Source organism: Ovis aries, chromosome 10 (assembly GCF_016772045.2).
Source record: "Ovis aries strain OAR_USU_Benz2616 breed Rambouillet chromosome 10, ARS-UI_Ramb_v3.0, whole genome shotgun sequence".
In the NCBI taxonomy this organism is placed as follows: Eukaryota; Metazoa; Chordata; class Mammalia; order Artiodactyla; family Bovidae; genus Ovis; species Ovis aries.
Genome location: NC_056063.1, coordinates 20,839,417 through 20,858,959, shown reverse-complemented (window position 1 = coordinate 20,858,959; position 19,543 = coordinate 20,839,417). Strand labels below are relative to the sequence as shown.

Here is a 19,543-nt window from a genome sequence, read left to right as displayed (position 1 = left end):
CAGGTGGTTTATGGCATCTCAGTTATTGGATGTGAAAGTTCCCCCCATGAGAGATGCCCGGGTTGCCTGCCTGACGGAGCCCACGCTCGCTGGGATTCCGGGACTCAGGGGCCCCCGGGAAGGCAGATGGGGGCAGTCCGGCAGGTTGGCTCCCGCGCCCCCAGCTAGATCAAGTGGCGCCGCGCAGGCAGCTGGAAGGCACCCACAGAGAGAAACCCAGCACCATGCTCAGAAAGCTCCACTCCATCCTTCACTCCGGCCCTCACAGGAAGGCAGAGGTGGCGGAGAGCCCTTACTACCACGGCCCCAGCCGCGCCGTCAGGCTGATCCGCAGCAGCTCCGTGTACGTGGTCGGGGACCACGGCGAGAAGTTCAGCGAGTCCTTAAAGAAATACCGGAGCGCCGGCAGCATGGACCCCAGCCTGTACTACCTGCAGCAGGAGGGGGACCGTGCGTGGATGCTCTCGCGCACCCAGGACTGCCTGCAGTACTTACAGGAGCTGCTGGCCTTGCGCAAGAAGTACCTTAGCAGCCTCAACGACCTGAAGCCCAGCTGCGCCCCAGGCGTCTCCTCCACCTCCTCAAAATCTTCCAGGGGCGTAAAGAAGTCCACCGCCAAAGAAATGAAGGTAAGTGCCACCGTGGGCTTCCCTGGTGGCTCAGATGGTAAAGAAATTACCTGCAATGCAGGAGCCCCAGTTTCGATCCCTGGGTCAGGATGATGCCCTGGAGGAGGAAATGGCAGCCCACACCAGTATTCTTGCCTGGAGAATCCCATGGACAGGGGTGACTGGCAGGCTATAGTCCATGGGATCAGTTATACATGGCTGGACAACTAACGCTTCACTTTCTTTCAAGTGCCCCCAAGAAATGCTATGGACAAGAGCATTTTTCTGAGAGGCGAGTGGGAATCCTGGTTCCTCCAAGCACAGCTTAACTAATCTGCGTGTTCTGGGCACCAGCTCCAAGACCTCAGAGAGTCTCCATGGCCATCTCCCTGGCCTGGGAAGGGTGACTGGTCCCATGTTGAGTTTTCGCATGGAAGCCACGGGGGAGGGACAGTTCTGACATCCCCAGAGCAGCCCAGGAGGAGGGCTTGGGCTCCGTCTTCAGGCCAACAGCTTGCCTGTCACTTACTGCCCACTTCCTGGGTGAGAGGAGGCTTTTATGATATTTGCGTAACAGTACATCACTTCAACACATCACTTCTCAACAAGTTATTGTTACTTTTATTAATACAGTCACGTCTGAAAGTCCCAGTGAAAAGCTAACATTGGGAAGATTTGCTCTGTGTGAGGTGCTCAGGTACTCAGGGGACCCAGTCACAGCCTGGGAGAGAGTCTGTGAGTCCAGGAAACTGAATGACAACTTTACTGGTCACTGGAGTCTTCCTGTCTAGGCAGACCAAGCAGGAAGTCACTGAAGGGAAGGACCTGCATCTTATGGTTTCCCTGGTGGCTCAGACAGTAAAGAATCTGCCTGCAATGAAGAAGACCTGGGTGGGGAAGATCCCCCTGGAGAAGGGAATAGCTACCCATTCCAGTGTTCTTGCTGGAGAACTCCATGGACAGAGGAGCTTGATGGACAACAGTCCATGGGGTTGCAAGAGTCAGACGTGACTGAGTGACTAACACTTTCACTTGTACTTATCACAGTGTTTGTACACATTATGTTTTTTGGAGGTAATTCCAATAATGCCAGAAGAGAAGAGGGGAGAAAGTCCTTCGGGATCACAGAAGAACAAGCTGAGGCTCGGTGACCAGATTTTGCTAAGACCCAAATCTCACTGTTCCTTGTTCCTTTGTTCCCTAAACTCTTTTTTTTAATGTCTGAAATTTGAGGCTGTTTCAAATCTCCATCAATCGTTCTCCTGAGCTCTAAGGTGTTCAGAGCAGGCCTTTCTGCCCTCTCACCCCCTACCCCATCCTGGCTGCCTCCCCAGAGTGTCCTGCAGGCCTGCAAGTCCCGTTAACACTGACCAGCTGGTCTGTTATCAGATCTCTGGGGCTTGGCCTCACCCAACTGGTTTCAACTGTCTGCACTTTATCCCATGTGGGAGCAGTGTAAATAACCGTTTGAACTCTCAAAGTAGGTCAGTGTTGGGGCCCATATGAAGAATCCTACTCTTAGGTATGGGTACTGATCCTGCAGCCAGCCAGTTGTAGACTTGGGGGCCTGACACCCCTCCTTCAGGGCACCTCCTCCTTTGTGATCACCTCCAGTGACAGAGGGGGTCACCGTGGCTTCTGGACTCCTCTCCAGCTTGACTATCCTGGGGTTCTCAGCTCCGGTTAGATTCCCTCCAGGCACTTTGTGCATGCGTGTGTGCTAAGCTGCTTCAGTCCTGTCCGGTTCTTTGCAAGCCCCTGGACTGTAGTCTGCCAGGCTCCTCTGTCCATGGGATTCTCCAGGCAAGAATACCAGGGTGGGTTGCCATGCCCTCCTCCAGGGGATCTTTCTGACCCAGGGACCGAAGCCACGTCTTTTGGGTCTCTTGCATTGGCAGGTGGGTTCACTGGCACCGCCTGAGAAGCCCTGTGGTCTCTGTAGCCTTGAAATATTGAGTTTGTTCTGTCAACTTGTGTGCTAGGGAGAAAGCTGGGGACACAGTGTGAGCTATAAATTCACAATCTTCATAATGAATAGGTACTGTGTCTTCAAATCATTTCAGCAGAAATACTTCCTTACTTCCTAACCATCCTACAGAGGGTCTGAGAGGATTCCTATACCAGCAGCATAAGGTGGCAACAGACATTGGAAAGCTGGGAGAGAAAAAAAAAAACATCCACAGAAAATCAAGACGGCTCAAGGAAACATGCAAATCCTACAGCTGGGTTTGGCTTTGCACTTCCTTGGTGCTACAGCGTAAAAAGAGCAGGACTTATTTCAAGATTCTGACTATCTAAGAGGAAGAACCATACCTATTGCTTATGGGGAATCCAGATTTTTCCCAGGTTTAAATTCTAAGCTTTCTCATAGAGGATGTGATACCGGGAACCATGGGTGATGTCATTTGTAACGCTTTCACTGATATTTTAGTAACAATTCATCAATGAGTGTATCATTCCTTCTTTCCTTCCTTCACTTAACAACACATATTTGTTGAGCACATACTATGTGTCAGGAACTCTCCAAGATGCTGCTAAACGAGCCGAAGTTCTTATTCTCATGGGTGATCATTCTTGTGGGAAAGGCAGGCAGTGACCCAGGAGGCAGATTTCTGGAGGCGATTTCTCAGAGCCCTTGCAGGTGGCCACCAAGTCGCACAAGGCACCTATCCTAGTGAGGAACTAGGGAAGGGACCTGGCTGTGTAAACTCCTGCAGGTCCTTTTGGACTCAGCGGAGGATTCAGATGCCAGAGGCACGGGGATTAGGTGGGGAACCACACGCCCTTCCAAAATCTGTCAAAGTCCCCTAAAGATGTGGTGCACCCTCTGAGAGAAAAAAGCCCGTGAGAAGTTAAAAGCTGTCCTGCTGTGTTTCTTGCTATTTCCCCCCTCATCCCAGCACTTTGGAAAGCGATTGCTCTCCTTCAAGCCTGCTTTGGGGTCTGGTCTGGGACGAGACTGGCCTCAGCCCTGGCGTGTTTCTCCCCTCACCTCATTCCCATGGTAATGTCTTCAAGCTGCCGGGTTACTTCCCTGCTCTCTTTTCACTCCTAAACACCTCAACACATCACTTTCTCTCAAGCTTGGCTTTTTTTTTTGGAGGGGTGGTAAAATAGGCATAACACAATATTTACCATTTTCTCCGTGGCATTTCATAGCACCTTAAATGAGCACTTTTCAGGGTCCTCAGATTATGGATAATGAAGTCTATCACAGTCAATTAATTGAATTACGAAATTAAGTGCTTTTCTTTGATATAATATACATTTCTTTTAAAGAAAATTGTGCAACCCTGTGTCATATCAAATGGTTAACTGCCAGACAGAAATCAGATCTCTTTACCCCAGAGCTTTCTGTAAGCTTTTCCAAACGATCATTTATATAGACCCATGATAATTCAGCCCAAAGACAGTAAGCCCTAATTAACATCTTTTAGAATGCTTTTTGAAAGTAAATTAGTAGAAACTAGAAAATGCATTCCTTTAAGAGGTCATGGAGGCTCTAAGAATACTTCATTTAGAAATTAGGAGAATGTTTTTATAAAATGTTTGACAACTATCTTTTATTTCTTAAAATATAACTCTCTTTAAAATTCTTTAAAAAATTAAAATTTACCCCTCAAAATTGGAAGTTACCATTCGAACCATTTTTAAGTGTGCAATTAATTCCCTGGCATTAAGCATAATGCTGTGTAGCCCACTACTATCCATTCCCAGACAATTTTCATCAGCCCAGACAGTAAGTCTGGGCCCTGAAGCAGCAACTCTGCATTTTCCCTCTGTATTCTCCTTTCTGTCTCTATGAATTTGCCTATTCTAGGAACCTCATATAAATGGAATCACACAGTACTTGTCCGTCTGTGACTGGCTTCTTTCTCTTAGCACAGTGTTTTCAAGGTTCATCCATGTTCTCAGAACCTCCTTCCTTTTTTACAGTCCATGAGCTTGGGCTTTTTCAAATATTTGTTTTTATTTATTTATTTGGCTGCACCAGATCTTTGTTGCAGCATGTAGGATCTTTAGTTGTGGTCTGTGGACTCTCAGTTGCAGTACATGGGACCTAGTTTCCTGCCCAGGGAGCGAACCCGGGGCCCCTGCATTGGGAGAGTGTAGTCTTAGCCCCTGAACCACCAGGGAGCTTGGGTTTTGATAGGAGGTGAGGAGGCAAAGTTTGAGATTACACTCGGGTTTTGTCCAGAGTGCTCATTCAGCACTTGGGGAATTCCCTGAGGATTGCTCCCCACATTTCTAGGGCCAGATGAACAGGTGAACAGCCGGCATCCCTCTGTGAGAACTCAGCCACCCAAGGGGACCTGAGTGAACCACAGTGTCTGGGCTACCAGGGAGGCAGTTTGGGGTTGGCTGCAACGCACTCAAGAAACTCTGCCCAGAAGGTTTGGGAGGAAGTATTTTCCAAAGCTAAGGTTCCTGGTCACTTACCCCAGTCCGAAGAAATGTCTTTATTTCTGTGTGTCTTCTAGCTCTGAGCAGCTTGGATTCCCGATATGTCTGCCTGGATGAATGAACCAGCTCTTCAATGTGCATCTCTCCCAGCACCAATCCCCTTTCCAACCCCCACCCCCCAACTAGAGAAATTCACCTGCCAAAAGGAAAATTTAAACAGAGCCAGTGGAATTCTGAAGAATGCCTGCCAAATCTGATTGATTCTTATTTAAAGTAGTTTTGCTCTGATAATAGATAGCTTTCAGAATAAATTTTCTGTCATTGGCCGTTCAGTCCTGGTTCATGAAATAAGACCATGTCAACAGCAAACAGATGATTTTTTCTCCTCTACGGTAGAAAGATTTAAATCCAATTCACTGAAGAAGATTCTAAATCCTCCGTCTGTAAATGGCATATGGGATGGGGAAGCAGGTCCTGGATTCCCATATACCCCTGGGAATTATTTTTCAGTTCTGTTGGGGGGAATTTCTGCAAACATGGTGATATGAAAGTGCAGCCTTTCTGTGAGCGTCAGTTACCGGAGGCCTCTAGTACTAGGCCTGTATCTGGTTGGCAGAGTTAAAGGGCAGTAAACATTCAGTATGAACTGCAAAGAATTTCTATGATGCTTGGCAGAGTTCCCCAGAAGATGACAGACAGTAAAATAATGACTGATAACAGAGTATCCAGTTTCTGCAGCCCCCTCAGTCAGATCACAAGATGGGAAATTACATCCCCAATCTATCTTCCAGACACCTGCTGCTTGCTCGGCTTAGCAACAACACTTCCTCCTCCCATTTCCCTCTCCACGACACCCCACTCACCCAGCTACCTTCTTGTCTTTTTAAGACAGCAGAGAAAGCACTGCCCCATGAAGCCATTTCTCATGTCCACAATCTAACCCGGTGGATTTCTCCCTTCCCTGGGGTCTGGCCCTTAACTCAGCACTTAGCTCCCAGCACCTAGCACTCAGCACGCAGCACTGTAATCGTCATTCAATTGCTCTGTCTGCTACTGGCCATGAGCTCCTTGAATGGAGTCACTGTGTCTTATTTATCTTTTTATCTCCAGCTTCCAGTGAAGCTCCAGGCATACAGTAACTCAATAAACAAATAACCTGAGAAACCCCAGTTGCAATTTAAGAAGAAAACTGAAAGGTTTACGGGAGACTTGGTTTTCAGTGAGTGGAAAATTATCTTTTGTTTTTAATAGAGTAGAATATATTTGGGTGTATTCAGATGAAATGATATCCTAATAATTAAGGCATCCCATGTGTAATGAATCCGAGTTTACTATCAAAAGGACACTTTTTTTTGGTAAACAGTTTTTTCTAAGTTACATTTACTCATTAAATGAAATTTATAAAACACAGAACAGTTGAAAAAAATTGAAATAACTTAGAATCATATCGTCCAGAATAATCACTCTAAAACGTTTAAATATATTTTATTCCAATCATTTATTTCTTGTATAGTTGTAGATATGTATGGCAGTGTTGCCAGATAAAATAGAGGATGTCTATTTAAATTTGGATTCAGATAAATGATGGATTTAAAAAATATAATTATGTCCATATAATATTTGGTATATATTAATACCAAAAATTTATAGCTTATGTAAAATTGAAATTTAACTGCCATTAAGTTTTTTCAGTTCCTGAATTTGGCAAACTTTAGTATGTATATGTATAAATTTACAAAATTTGGCATATACCATATACTTTTAAATAACTTATATTTTGGGTTCTTTTCTATCATTAACTTGTTTTTGAAAACTGAAGTTTTAATGGCAAAAATTTAACTCACAGTCCTTTAAACAATTGTTAAACATTATGAATGAGTTCATCTTACTGTTTATAAAGACATCTTTTGGACAGCTATTCCTTAGTGTGTTAACAGGTCAAAGGTTAAAATTAATTCATTTTTAAAGGTTCTTCTACATATTGTTTTCCAGAAATATTTTATAATTTACGCTTTCATCAACAGTGAATTAGAAGGCTCTTCTTATTGCATTTTATCAACACCAAGTAGTGTCATTAATTTTTAAAGTCTATTGATTTAATAGATAAACTGAATTATCTTATGTACTTTTTTGAATTATTGCTTGAGAAAAGAATGACCCTCTTGTTTTATCAAACCAGTGTGTACTCTTGATTAATGGATTGCCCATTCATGTCTTCATACATTTTGGCTCTAGCAAACTTTTTTTTTATTTATATGTATTCACATCAAGAATGTGAGCACGTTGTCTGCCACATGGTTAAACATATTTTAATTTTAGTTTAATTTTACTTGACATACAATTTTATCATTAAAAATATTACCAGTTTTTATGTAGTTAAATGTGTCAGCTTTTGTCTTTGATACTTCTTTGTTTCATGCTTAGAAATCCCTTGTGTGTCTCAAGGTCAGTTACATGTTTCCCATTTTTTTTCTTAGTAGTTCCATAAAAACCCTAACCCTTTTATCTATCAGCAATTTATTTTTACACATAGTGGGAAGTGAGAATCCTATTTGAAATTTTTCCCAGATAGCAAAGATTCAACACCATGTATTGACAAATATCCCTTCTTTCATTGGATTGTAATGTTTCACTTATCATGTGTGAAGAGTTTTATACTATGCTTCAAGGCTACTAATTCAGTTCTATTAGTTAGGCTTCGAAGAGTTTCATAAGTGTGAGCAAAAAACATTCACTTACTGTTTTGCTAAAGTGAAAGGGTCATTTAGGTGACCTTTAAGGGGAGGAGTGGAGAAGGTACCAGGTACTAGCAAAGGAAATAATGGCTTTAAGATGATAATGCTGGAGAAAAAAGACAGCTCGTCAGACTGCGAGTCTGCAGCCTCTAATACCAAACACAGAAGAGGAACAGCCGTGCTTCCAAAATGATCGTAACGCTCAGCTATATGAGGTGATTCCCAGGCTTAGCTACACTATAGTTTGTGACAAACCCTGCCCTCTCTTTTACCTTTTTGGTCTGATTTTCTCAGCTCTATTGTCTACATCACTCTCTGGTTGCTCAGCTCTGACAAGTCTACCAATAGCTTATCTATTGAAAACGATGCGGACGCATGTACATATGTATTTAAATTTCAATGACTATGCCTTTCCCCAGGTTGTTTGTTTGTCAGATCTATAGTTCTTCTTCTTTTTTTTTTTTTTAACTGAAGTATAGTTGACATACAATGTTGCACCAGTCTCTGCTGTACAGCAAAGTGACTCAGTTATACACATGTATACATTTTTAATATTTTTTTCCATTATGGTTTATCACAGGATATTGAATATAGTTCCCTGTGCTATACCATAGGGCCTTGCTGTTTATCCAACCTATATCTAATAGCTTCCATCTGCTAATCCCAAACTCTCAGTCCTCCCCACCTCCCTCCACCTTGGCAACCAAGAGTCTGCTCTTGGCAACATAAAGAGTCTGCTCTTTATGTCTGTGAGTCTGTTTGTGGTTTGCCGATAGGTTCATTTGTGCCGTATACGGTTCTCGTTTCTTAAGCTCCCATTTTTTTTTTAATCACAAACTCCTCTTCAATGATGGGTACATATTTCCCTAGGTGTTGTGATATAAAAGGGAAAAGTATAACTCTGGACTTGATTGTAAATAGTCATTCCAAGGATGGCAGAAGCAAAGAGGATGTATTTGAGCTTCTAAAGCTTATCCTGAAGGGCTTCTTTTGAAAACATTACACTGCTTATGGAAAAATTTAAACTGGTTTGCATTTCATTTCACCCAGCTGAACGAGCCAAGGGAAAATGATCTCCCCAAGCCAGCCAGACCAGTTCCACACTTGATCCTGTAAATTTCATCGCAATGCATTGACATTTTGATTTCCAGATGTTTTTAGCTCAAGGTTGTATTATCAATACTCCATGAAAATAGGGGGTACAGAGTTCTCAAATTTTGTCAAGTTAAATCCAAATGTATAAGTTAGCATAAAACCTGTAGCATAAAACATAAAAACAGATGGAGAATATAAACATTAGATGATAGCATGTATACAGCATACATTTATTCATTCAACAAATTGCTCTGTGTCAGGCATTGAAATAGGTGCCCGACATTCCTAGATGGAAAGACAGCCCATCTGCCCTGACACAGCCCATCATCTGAAGCGCCATAATCTCAGCATCTGGCCTGAACCACACTGTGTTGAAAGAGAAATGGGTAGAAAAACAACAAGAATGTTGGAAGCCGGGTGTATCCCACAGCCTGTGTCATGTAGGTAGTGGTTGGCAATGAGAGAGAGTCAGTTGCACAGTCGTGTCCGACTCTTTGCGATTCCATGGACTGTAGCTGGCCCGGCTTCTCTGTTCATGGAATTCTCCAGGCAAGAGTACTGGAGTGGGTTGCTATTTCCTTCTCCAGGGGATCTTCCTGACTGAGGGTTCAAACCCAAGTCTCCTGCATTGCAGGCAGATTCTTTACCAACTGAGCCACTAGGGAAGGAATTGAGTATCTATCCAAAGACAATCTGTGAGTGTCATTTGCCAAAGCTGTTTCATAGACAAGGTTGAGAATCACAAGCCTGTCGTATGATATCCCTTATATGAGGTATCTCAAAGGAAATAATGCAAATGAACTTACTTACAAAACAGAAAGAGACTCACAGATTTGGAGAACAAACTTGTGGTTGCTGAGGGGAAGGATGGGGGAAGTGGTAAGGAGTTTAGGAGGGTCAGGTACACACTATATATATTTATATACTATATTGAAAATGGATAACCAGCAAGGACCTATACCTATTGTATAGCCCATGGAACTTGCTCAGTGTTATGTGGCAGCCTGGATGGGAGGGGAGTCTGGGGGAGAAGGGATACATGTATGTGTATGACTGAGTTCCTTCGCTGTTCACCTGAAACGATCGTAGTATTATTAATCGGCCATACCCCAAAACGAAATGAAAGGTTCAAAAACAACAAGAATTGTGGGCCTGGTGTGCGGCTATGAGGGTTTCATACAATGCTGCTGTCCACATAAACACAGAAAAGCAGTGCCCATGTCTCTGCTGGAGGGTGAAAGCGTCAGAGAGGAGGGGCCACGTGAGGTGGCCCCTGGGGAGGTGAGGGGGGTGGGCCCCAAGCACGAGAAGGGAGGCGGCGGCGCGATGTTTCGTGGTGGTCCTCTTGGCTTTGGGTGGGCTTAGAACCTATCCAACCTACCCTAACCTCTGACAAAATGTTGCTGCTTACACCTGCATGTTGGTTTTGGAGCATCCAAACCTCTTGGAGACAAATACTGACAGATCCCAGAAGAAAGTAAGCAGATTGGAGAAGCTGAAGGACCCAAAGGGCAGGTGAGACCAGGCAGGAGGGGAGCAGATGTGAAATGCAGAAAAATAATGTTGCAGAAAAATAATAAGCCTTGGGGGACTCAAACATTACAGTGAGAAATACAGTGGAGTTTGGAAAAGTGCAAGGGTTTCATCTGGGGAAAGTAATCTGAGACCCAGGCTTGTTGTGAAGGAGTCGGACAGGGAGGCTTGGAAAATGATGACCTTAAGGCCACTGAAGGTTAAGTGTGAAAGGCAAATTTGAGTGGAGCTGGCAACGTTATACAGATGCTCTCAGAGAAAGCTCGTTGCCCTGGGGCTGCGCGGGCTGAAAGAACACGAGCCCTGTGACACTCAGGCTTGAGCAGGTGCCCCAGAAAGCAGGTGTGTAGCAGTCTTTCCAAAGAAGTAGCTGAAAAACTCTGGGCCAGGAAAAGTCAGAATGGGAAGGAAGGCAATCCACTTTTATTTCAGAGTATTGAGTTCAGAGAGGGAGAACTATTTTGGCTCTCACCCAACGGTGCGGGTGACTGAAGTCCCATCTTGTCCAACTGTCGCTTTGTAAAGTAGATTTTCTGTGATCTTAGCCTGAGCCCTAAACCCTGAGCTTCAGCTGATGTAGCTCTCGTGCTAGCGGTCTCACTTGGAGACCAAGAGATTGTCTTAATAGAGGCGAGAAAGGCCCAGGGAAGCTGCAGGAAAGGCGGGAAAAGTCAGAATCAGCCTGAGTTTGAAAAAGAGCTTGAAAAGGCCCAGGGAGCCTGGACTCACAGGTTAGCCTTGGTGTCACCAAGCCAGGCTCGTCTAAACTAATTCAAATGAAACCCAAACGCTGAGATGCCAGGGTTTGCAGCCAAGAGAAGGTTTATCCACAAGGCAGCCGAACGAGGAGATGGGGGACAAATTCAGATCTGCCTCCAGGAAAGAAAGGGGCTCAGGTATTTATAATGTTTTCTTCATTCCTGGGTTGTGGCCAGTTACCTGTGCCTACTACTTCTGGGTTACCTTGGTGGATTTCTGTTCTTTAGGGCGCTGATTGGATACCCCCTAGGAAATTTGTTTTAGATGAGTGTTCAGTCCTGTTCTATCTATTCATAATAATTCTAGATGGGATCCTCTAACCTGGCCAATTAAAAATATCTGCTCTGAGGCTGGCCATAGATTTAAGTTTTCTCTTAGGGTCATTTAAACTCAATCGGAGTGATGAGCTAAGTCTCAATAAAAAAAATTAACTTCTCATTTATTAAAAGGAAAACTCCTACAATTACGGGGAGGATCTACATGGTTAACACCTGGCTATGGTCATTTAAGTTTAAAGGCTCCTCTGTGTTGGGAATGGTTAAATCATACTAAAAATGATCAACCTGGTAATTATGAGACAAGGCTGGGTGCTTTATGAACTATGCCGGTTATTACCCTTAGAGAGAGTGACTGGTATGGAACTCAGTGGATTTGTGGCACTAATTTATGGCCTTGACATCTACAGGGATGATACGAAGGTGTAGCCTGGGATTCCCATGAATTTAAGGTCATACATGTTAACAAATTACAGGTAACCCCAACCAATCTACCATTGGTATGATCCCAGTGGGTCAAAGATCTGTATTCTACTGGTATGACCATTTAGCAGCTCGTGTGTGTGTGTGTGTGTGTGTGTGTGTGCGCACGCACGCATGCCTTCAGTGGGTTTGGAGGATGTAATTGACCTTGACAACTTTCATATGCTTTAAATGATAGTAACCGGGCTATTAGCCTATTGAATTCTGATATCTCTATGATGAGAAAGGCAGTGCTACAGGACTGCAAGACCCTTGACACCTTACAGCATCTCAGGGAGATATCTGTGCTATAATTCAAACTGAATGCTGTATTTTTGTACCTGATAAATCCTTTAATGTAACACATTTGAACCACATGAAAAATCTGCTCTAAGTGACCCATTCCCTAGTCTTGACAATCTTTAAAAAAGAAACCGGTGTGGGAGGCTTGTGGCTAAAATATTTACTTTTAATTCCACTAATGTTATTAACTATACCATTTGTATTTTGCTTGTTTACAAGATTATTTCTTGTATCACCAAGTATATGACGGAGCCTTCAACGGAAATGATGACTAGACTTGAAGCAGTTGATCAAATGTATAGTTCAATATATGACCAATGATTGTAATAGTGTAACTCGAGAAGGCAATGGCACCCCACTCCAGTACTCTCGCCTGGAAAATCCCATGGACGGAGGAGCCTGGTGGGCTGCAGTCCATGGGGTCGCGAAAAGTCGGACATGACTGAGTGTCTTCACTTTCAGTTTTCACTTTCATGCATTGGAGAAGGAGGTGGCAACCCACTCCAGTGTTCTTGCCTGGAGAATCCCAGGGACAGGGGAGCCTGGTGGGCTGCCGTCTATGGGGTCGCACAGAGTCGGACACGACTGAAGCGACTTAGCAGCAGCAGCAGCAGCAGGTATTTATGGGATAAAGAAGCAGGGTGGCCTGGGGCTTTGGAAGCTTGGGGAAAGGTGACTGGAAATAAGGATAAAAAGGAGCAAGTATCATTCTGTGCAGGCACAGCTAGGGTACAAGCCTCTGCTCAAAAATGCAGGCGCTTAGCATCATCTGAGGGAGAAAGAGCTGTCTCAGCCACGTCCTGATGGTCAGATAGGAGCTGGTCAGATAAGGTGTTCAAGGCAGAGGGATTAGCAAGAGAAAACACAGGAAGCTGCCTCCAGAGATAAGCCTTCTGGTCATCCGACTGTGGGAGGGTGGCCTGGCTGGCTGAGTCCATACAGACTGTCAACCAGCCCCTTAGTTTTCCATCCCTGTCCTTGGTGTCCCTGGTGCTGCCAAGTCTGGAACATTTCTGGTTTTAAGGGTCAGATTGTCCCCCTTTCCAAGTGCTTCTGATTCTGCCCTGCACCCCGCCCCATGCCCGCCCCCTGTGGCTCTCTGGAAGGCAAGTTCCTCTGCTCTGTTACATCAATTCCTCCTCTTCAACTGCTTTCCATTTGCCAGGAACTCTTGGGTCTCTCTCTCACTGACCACCTCTCTCTTGTTCTCTTTGTCTTTGAGTTTTAACTGCGTCCCTACTTTCACTTTCATTTGCTCTTTGAACGGGGCAGGATAACCACATATGAACAGGTTTCTACTTTTAACAGAAAAGGTTCAGTATATTTTGAGGTACTTCAAAAATTTTCTCCAAGAATGCTGCTCACAAATATAAAAGGAAAAAAAAATCCGCTATTTAAAGATGCTCTTGGGAATCAGCTTGTGGTCCAGTGGTTGGGACTCTGTGATTCCACTGCAGGGGACATGGGTTAGGTCCTTGGCCAGGGAGCTAAGATCCTGCAAGCTGTGGCATGGCCAAAAAAAAAAAAAAAAGTCCCCTAGTGGTATAAAACGCATTTTTGTTGTTGTTCAGTCACTCAGTCATGTCTGACTCTTTGTCACCCCATGGACTGTAGCATGCCAGGCTCCCCTATCCTCCACTATCTTCCAGAGTTTGCTCAAAAATATATATATATTTCACCAAAATCTTATGTGTGTATAAAGATGTCATCCTTTAGTTTCCTAAAATGCAAATCTGTGATTAAATCACTTTCATTTTTAATACCATCCCACTTTCAAAATGGTTTCCGGGATAGCTCAGTTGGTAAAGAATCTGCCTGCAATGCGGGAGACCTCGGTTCGATTCCTGGGTTGGGAAGATCCCCTGGAGAAAGGACAGGCTACCCACTCCAGTATTCTTGAGCTTCCCTTGTGGCTCAGCTAGTAAAGAATCCACCTGAAATGCAAGAGACCTGGGTTCGATCCCTGGGTTAGGAAGATCCCCTGGAGAAGGGAAAGGCTACCCGCTCCAGTATTCTGGCCTGGAGAAGTCCATGGAGGAGTCCATGGGGTCACAAAGAGTCAGACACGACTGATCGACTTTCACTACTTTCACAATGCACAGAAAAAAATAAAAGAACACTATACTTGGTCCAAAGAGCCCAGGTCAACACCGATTGTCTCTCTTTTTCCTCCCTGAGTTCTCTCACTTCCTACATTCTTTGGGGAGTCTTTTTTATTCGTTCACATGTTGATTCTGTGCCTTTTGTCCTGAGTTCTCCCCCAAAGTCCACCACAGTGCTTGGACTTCCATGATGCCAGTCACTGGTGACTGACTGGGGGCTGTTGTGAAGATGGTGATGGTGATGAAGAGGAGGGGGAGGAGGAAGGGGAGGAGGAGGAGGAGGAGGATATCCTGAGGGAGAATGGATCAGGACAGAACCCGGAACCTGGTCTGACTTTCAGGAGATTTCTTAAACACTTTATATTGTATTAATATCATTGCTTTCACTTTTCAAACAATCATACCAATTTGTCTTCAGTGTTGGCCACTTTTCCCACTGACACGTCTTCCGGGGTGTTTTATTTTCAACATATCTCATCCCCTCTTTTCTGCTGTGAGCATCTCATCACCTGCCCCGGGGAACTGGACAGTCTCCTAATCGGGCTTATTTGCAGGGGACAGGCCAAAGAAAGACAAATTATTTTGCCTAATGGCGGATAACAGTCCCTGACCAAGACAGAGGCAGACAACTCGCCCTTTCGTACCACCCCCCTCCCCTTGAGATAACGGAAAATCCACTGCCTATAGCATCTGGAGTATCTACCTTCCTTTCAGGGGGACTTCTTCAAATTTACGTGCAAACCCACATCTCTTAAACGTTCAGTTTTAGCAACACTTGGTCCTTTTCAGCATCCCTTGCGGAGGGCGCTCCGAGCTGGGCTGCCTCACGCAGCTCTGCCCCTTCCCTCTGCCTTCACCTCCAGCCGAAACCCACCCCCAAGAAGTACTCCCAGTTCAGCGCGGACGTGGCGGAGGCCATCGCCTTCTTTGACTCCATCATCGCAGAGCTGGATACGGAGAAGCGGCCGCGGGCTGCGGAGGTGGACATGCAGAATGAAGACGTGGACTTCGATGGTGAGTGCCATCCCCGGGGGCGGGAGGTAGGGGTGTCGTGGGGTCTGTGACTGGACTTCCCCTGATAAAGGGGCAACTCTCATCTGCCAGCCAGAGCCTGGCCCTGAGCTCGCTCTATGCCTTGGGGTCCTGGCTTTGGCCTCCCCCACACTGGGGTACCCCCTTTAACCCTCGGTGCCCTGTTTGGACAAAAACTCCTTCTCTGTGGAGCTTCCCTGGTAGCTAGCAGGTACAGAATCTGCCTGCAGTGCAGGAGCTGCTGCTAAGTCACTTCGGAGAAGGCAATGGCACCCCACTCCAGTACTCTTTCCTGGAAAATCCCATGGATGGAGGAGCCTGGTGAGCTACAGTCCATGGGGTCGCTAAGAGTCACTAAGCGACTTCACTTCCCTGGTTCAATTCCTGGGTTGGGAAGATCCCCTGGAGAAGGGAACAGCTACCCACTCCAGCATTCTTGGGCTTCCCTGGTGGATCAGCTGGTAAAGAATCGGCCAGCAATGCAGGAGACCTGGGTTCCATCACTTTTTTTTTTTTTCTTTTGGGTTCCATCACTTGGTGGAGAAGATCGCCTGGAGAAGGGAACGGCTACCCACTCCAGTATTCTGGCCTGGAGAACTCTTTCATAGGTAGAGGAGCCTGGTGGGCTATAGTCCTTGGGGTTGCAAGGAGTTGGACATGACTGAGGATGCATGCAGGTATAGTCCATGGGGTCACAAAGAGTCAAACACCACTGAGTCTTTCTCTGTGGCCCATTTTTCATAGCTGAGGTGGGGTGGAATTTTTAAGGCTCTATGAGGGAAAGCAATAGGGCAACAGTTCAAGCAAGGGATGAGGTGGGGAGTTGTTAAATGCGTACAGAGTATCAGTTTTGCAAGATGAAAAAGTTGTGGAGACCTGCCACTCAATGATGTGAGTATACTCAACGCGACCCGATGTACACTACAAGACGCCTCAGGGGGTACACTTCATGTTATGTATCTGTTACCAGAATTGAAAAAAGAAGAAAAGGGAATGAAAGTGAAAGTGAAAGTCGCTCAGTTGCACCTGACTTTGCAACCCCATGGCATATACAGTCCATGGAATTCTCCAGGCCAGAATCCTGGAGTGGGTAGCCTTTCCCTTTTCCAGGGGATCTTCCCAACCCAAGGACTGAACCCAGGTCTCCTGCATTGCGGGCTGATTCTTCACCAGCTGAGCCACAAGGGAAAAGTGAATAGACAAATTATATTTAACCTATACATGTTATATTTAACCTATATATATTATATTTAACCTATGTATTTGATTATGCAGGTTGGCCCTGGACAGCACTCTTTGCTAGACCTGACTCTGATCCGTCACCATTTGTCACCCCTCTGCATCCTAACCACCAACCCCCCCGGCCCCAGTGCTCCCTCTGTGGCCCCCACTGGCCACCACTCTGCAAGGGTGTGGAGGGCGGGAGAGGGCCAGGGTGCTTGCTCAAGCCCAGCTTGGATTGTTGGAGAGGGTGGGGTGGAGTTGAAGGTGATGCTTGTCTCCGGGCCAAGGTGTATCACTGGCTGCCTCCTGATGGAGAGCAGATGACTCCACCACTTTCACGACTTGAGCCCACATCCAGGATTCAACTGTCGGTTTCTTTAGTCTTTGATTGGCCCTCGGGGAGTCTCTGGTGGCTCAGTGGTAAAGAATCTGCCTACAATGCAGGAGACTTGCCGGAGATGCAGGTTCAATCCCTGGGTCAGGAAGATATCCTAGAGAAGAGGGCATGGCAACCCCCTCCGGTATTCTTGCCTGGGAAATCCCATGGACAGAGGGGCCTGGTGGGCTACAGTCCATGGGGTCGCAAAGAACTGGGCGTGACTGAAGTGACTGAGCACGCACATCCGCTGAGGACATAAGTGTTATCTTCAGAGTTAAATTTTTTTAACGGAAATGACTTTATGTTTTTTTTTTCTCTGATAAGAATAATATGTTCATTGTGAATCAAGTGAGTCAAACAACATACCAAAGTAAAAGGAAGAAAGTAAAGCACTTGGCAGGTAATTCTACCACTTGGAGATAATATCACTGTTAACGTTTTCGTGTATGTTCTTTCAAAAAGGTTTAAACATAGACTCACTCTATTATTCTTTTTAAACAAAAATAAGATCTCTTGCCTATTTTTTTCATCCACTCTTTTCACTTAATTTACAATACATCGAGGGCATCTTTCCAGGTCCGAGAACATAGGTCTGTGCGCTTGTCTCTAATGGACACATGCTTGAGCATTTTCTCTCTGCCCCGTAATTGCAGAGTTGAATCATTCCCTTTGCTCGGCTCTCTGGGCCTTCCTGGTGGCTCAGATGGTATAGAATCCGCCTGCAGTGCAGGAGACCCAGGCTCGATCCCTGGGTCGGGAAGATCCCCTGGGCAAGGAAATGGTGATCCATTCCAGGATTCTTGCCTGAAGAATTCCACGGACAGAGGAGCCTGGAGGGGTTCAGTCCATGGGGTCGCAGAGGACTGGACACGACTCAGTGGCTAAGCATGAGCACGCCAGCACAAGCTGGGCCTTCCTAAGCATTTGCTATTTTACGTGTGTATTGATTGTGAGTTCTCAGCCCGAGTTGCCCCCTCTAGGACCTTCTGCTCCCCTCTCCTCCCCATGCTGAGTTCTCCTTTCCCGGGGCCCGGGTTATCTCTTCCAGTGGCCACCAGCTCCCGGGAGCATAGTCTGCACTCCAACTGGATTCTCAGGGCGCCCCGACGGCGCTCCGAGGACATCGTGGGGCACACAACAGCCGGCCAGGTCCGGAGGAGCACCGAGCGCCGGACCATCGGCACGCAGAGGAGACTCGAGAGGCACCCCATTTACTTGCCCAAGGCTGTGGAAGGGGCCTTCAGCACTTTGAAATTTAAGCCCAAAGCCTGCAAAAAAGAGTAAGTGCTTGGGCCACAGACTGTAACCAAGATGCTCGCATGCCCACCAGACTCTTGCGGGGTGCTTCTTAGGCGCCCTGAACCCCATCCTGCATGGAAAAATTCTTCCTATTTAGGGGGAGGGAGGTCTTAGTTAAAAATTTTTGTAATAGCTTACAGGTATATTCTAGCTTGGTTCACCTCTGTCCCCAACCTTAACTGTCCCTTTAGCTCTGGGTCTGCCTCCCTTTCTGGCCGCTTAGCCCTCATGCTTTGTCCATCCTGTCTCATTGGTTCCCCTAGATGCCACTGATACTCTGTATGCTACAGATTTTTAATGACACTTTGGGGTTGAAGCAGGCATGGCACCACAAGGGAACCAACCCTGAACCAATTAGATGGTCCTGCCATAGACAGGCAGCACCAGGCTGGGATGAAGGGCTTCTTCTTGGCTGGGTCTGTGCTGGCAGTCTTGTCATCATCTCTTGGCCTCTTTCCCTGCAGATCCTCCTCTCCCAAGACCAGTTTCCATCTCTAACTCCCAAATCCCTGGGACTCACTCCTTCAGAGAAATACGCGCACACTTGCTCTGGCCACCCGGGGCCACTCTGCAGGGAGCTCACCTCTCACAATAGAAGCACCTGTCTCGGCTTACCCCACTCTGTCTTCTTTTGTTTTTCTGCAAGAGCCCTCCAACTCTGATGGGTTCAGGGGTTTTCTAGATGGCCTTTTCCCTCCTCCATAATAAAGGACCATGTGCTGGACATATTAAGCCAGGACTCAGCCCTCATCTCCCATCCTTCCCCTCCAAGGTCAGGTCCCCCCACAACCCTACAGTGACACAGCTCTGTCCTCCGCGAGTCCCAGCACAAGGGGAGCATCCAGCAGGCTCCATCAGGAGGATAAATCAGAGCATCCTTTCCCTGTGTGCCCAGCCAAGCCAAACCGAAGCCCTCTGCCTCATTCCTCCCTTCCAGCCTCGGGAGCTCCAGACAGATTCTCTTCAACTTCTCGGGAGAAGATACGGACTGGGACTCGGAGCTCTTTGCACCAGAGCCCCCGGCGTCCCTGGGAGAGGACCACTATGAGACGGAGAACCCCCGAGGGCAGTGGCTGCTTCGGGAGCAACTCTGGGAGCGGACGGTGCCCTGACGGCCTCAGCTTGGCAGCCTGGCCAGGCTGGGTCCCCCAGAAGGAGTCTGCTTTCAGCGAAAGAGTTAAAGATGAGTCAAGTCAGGTCCTTGAACACGTGGCCTGCCGGTGCCCAGTCAGTGCCGAAGACACCTGCACGGCCTCCCAGCAGGCCCGCCAGTAGGGCACTTGCGGGGCTCTGCTTTCTCTGCATGGGCGGGTGGGCCGGTCGTTACCGCCCT

General features: G+C 46.4%; 1 protein-coding gene across 1 annotated transcript; it reads left to right on the top strand.

Moving 5' to 3' along the window:
- Positions 1-224: 224 nt before the first annotated feature.
- On the top strand, positions 225-19,322 carry C10H13orf42 (chromosome 10 C13orf42 homolog). The gene is made up of 6 exons (XM_027973909.1): positions 225-607; positions 2,531-2,546; positions 3,412-3,426; positions 15,140-15,290; positions 17,960-18,191; positions 19,148-19,322. Exons 1-6 carry the CDS (start codon positions 225-227, stop codon positions 19,320-19,322), a joined length of 972 nt encoding a protein of 323 aa, XP_027829710.1.
- The last annotated feature ends 221 nt before the right edge of the window (positions 19,323-19,543 follow it).

What these genes read in the sequence shown, in the direction of transcription:
- C10H13orf42 (XM_027973909.1), top strand. Translation starts at nt 225, where the DNA reads ATGCTCAGAAAGCTCCACTCCATCCTTCACTCCGGCCCTCACAGGAAG. An exon ending in TGAAGACGTGGACTTCGATG is followed by an intron (nt 15,291 to 17,959) that starts GTGAGTGCCATC and finishes TATCTCTTCCAG; the next exon opens with TGGCCACCAGCTCCCGGGAG. An exon ending in CCCAAAGCCTGCAAAAAAGA is followed by an intron (nt 18,192 to 19,147) that starts GTAAGTGCTTGG and finishes CCTCCCTTCCAG; the next exon opens with CCTCGGGAGCTCCAGACAGA.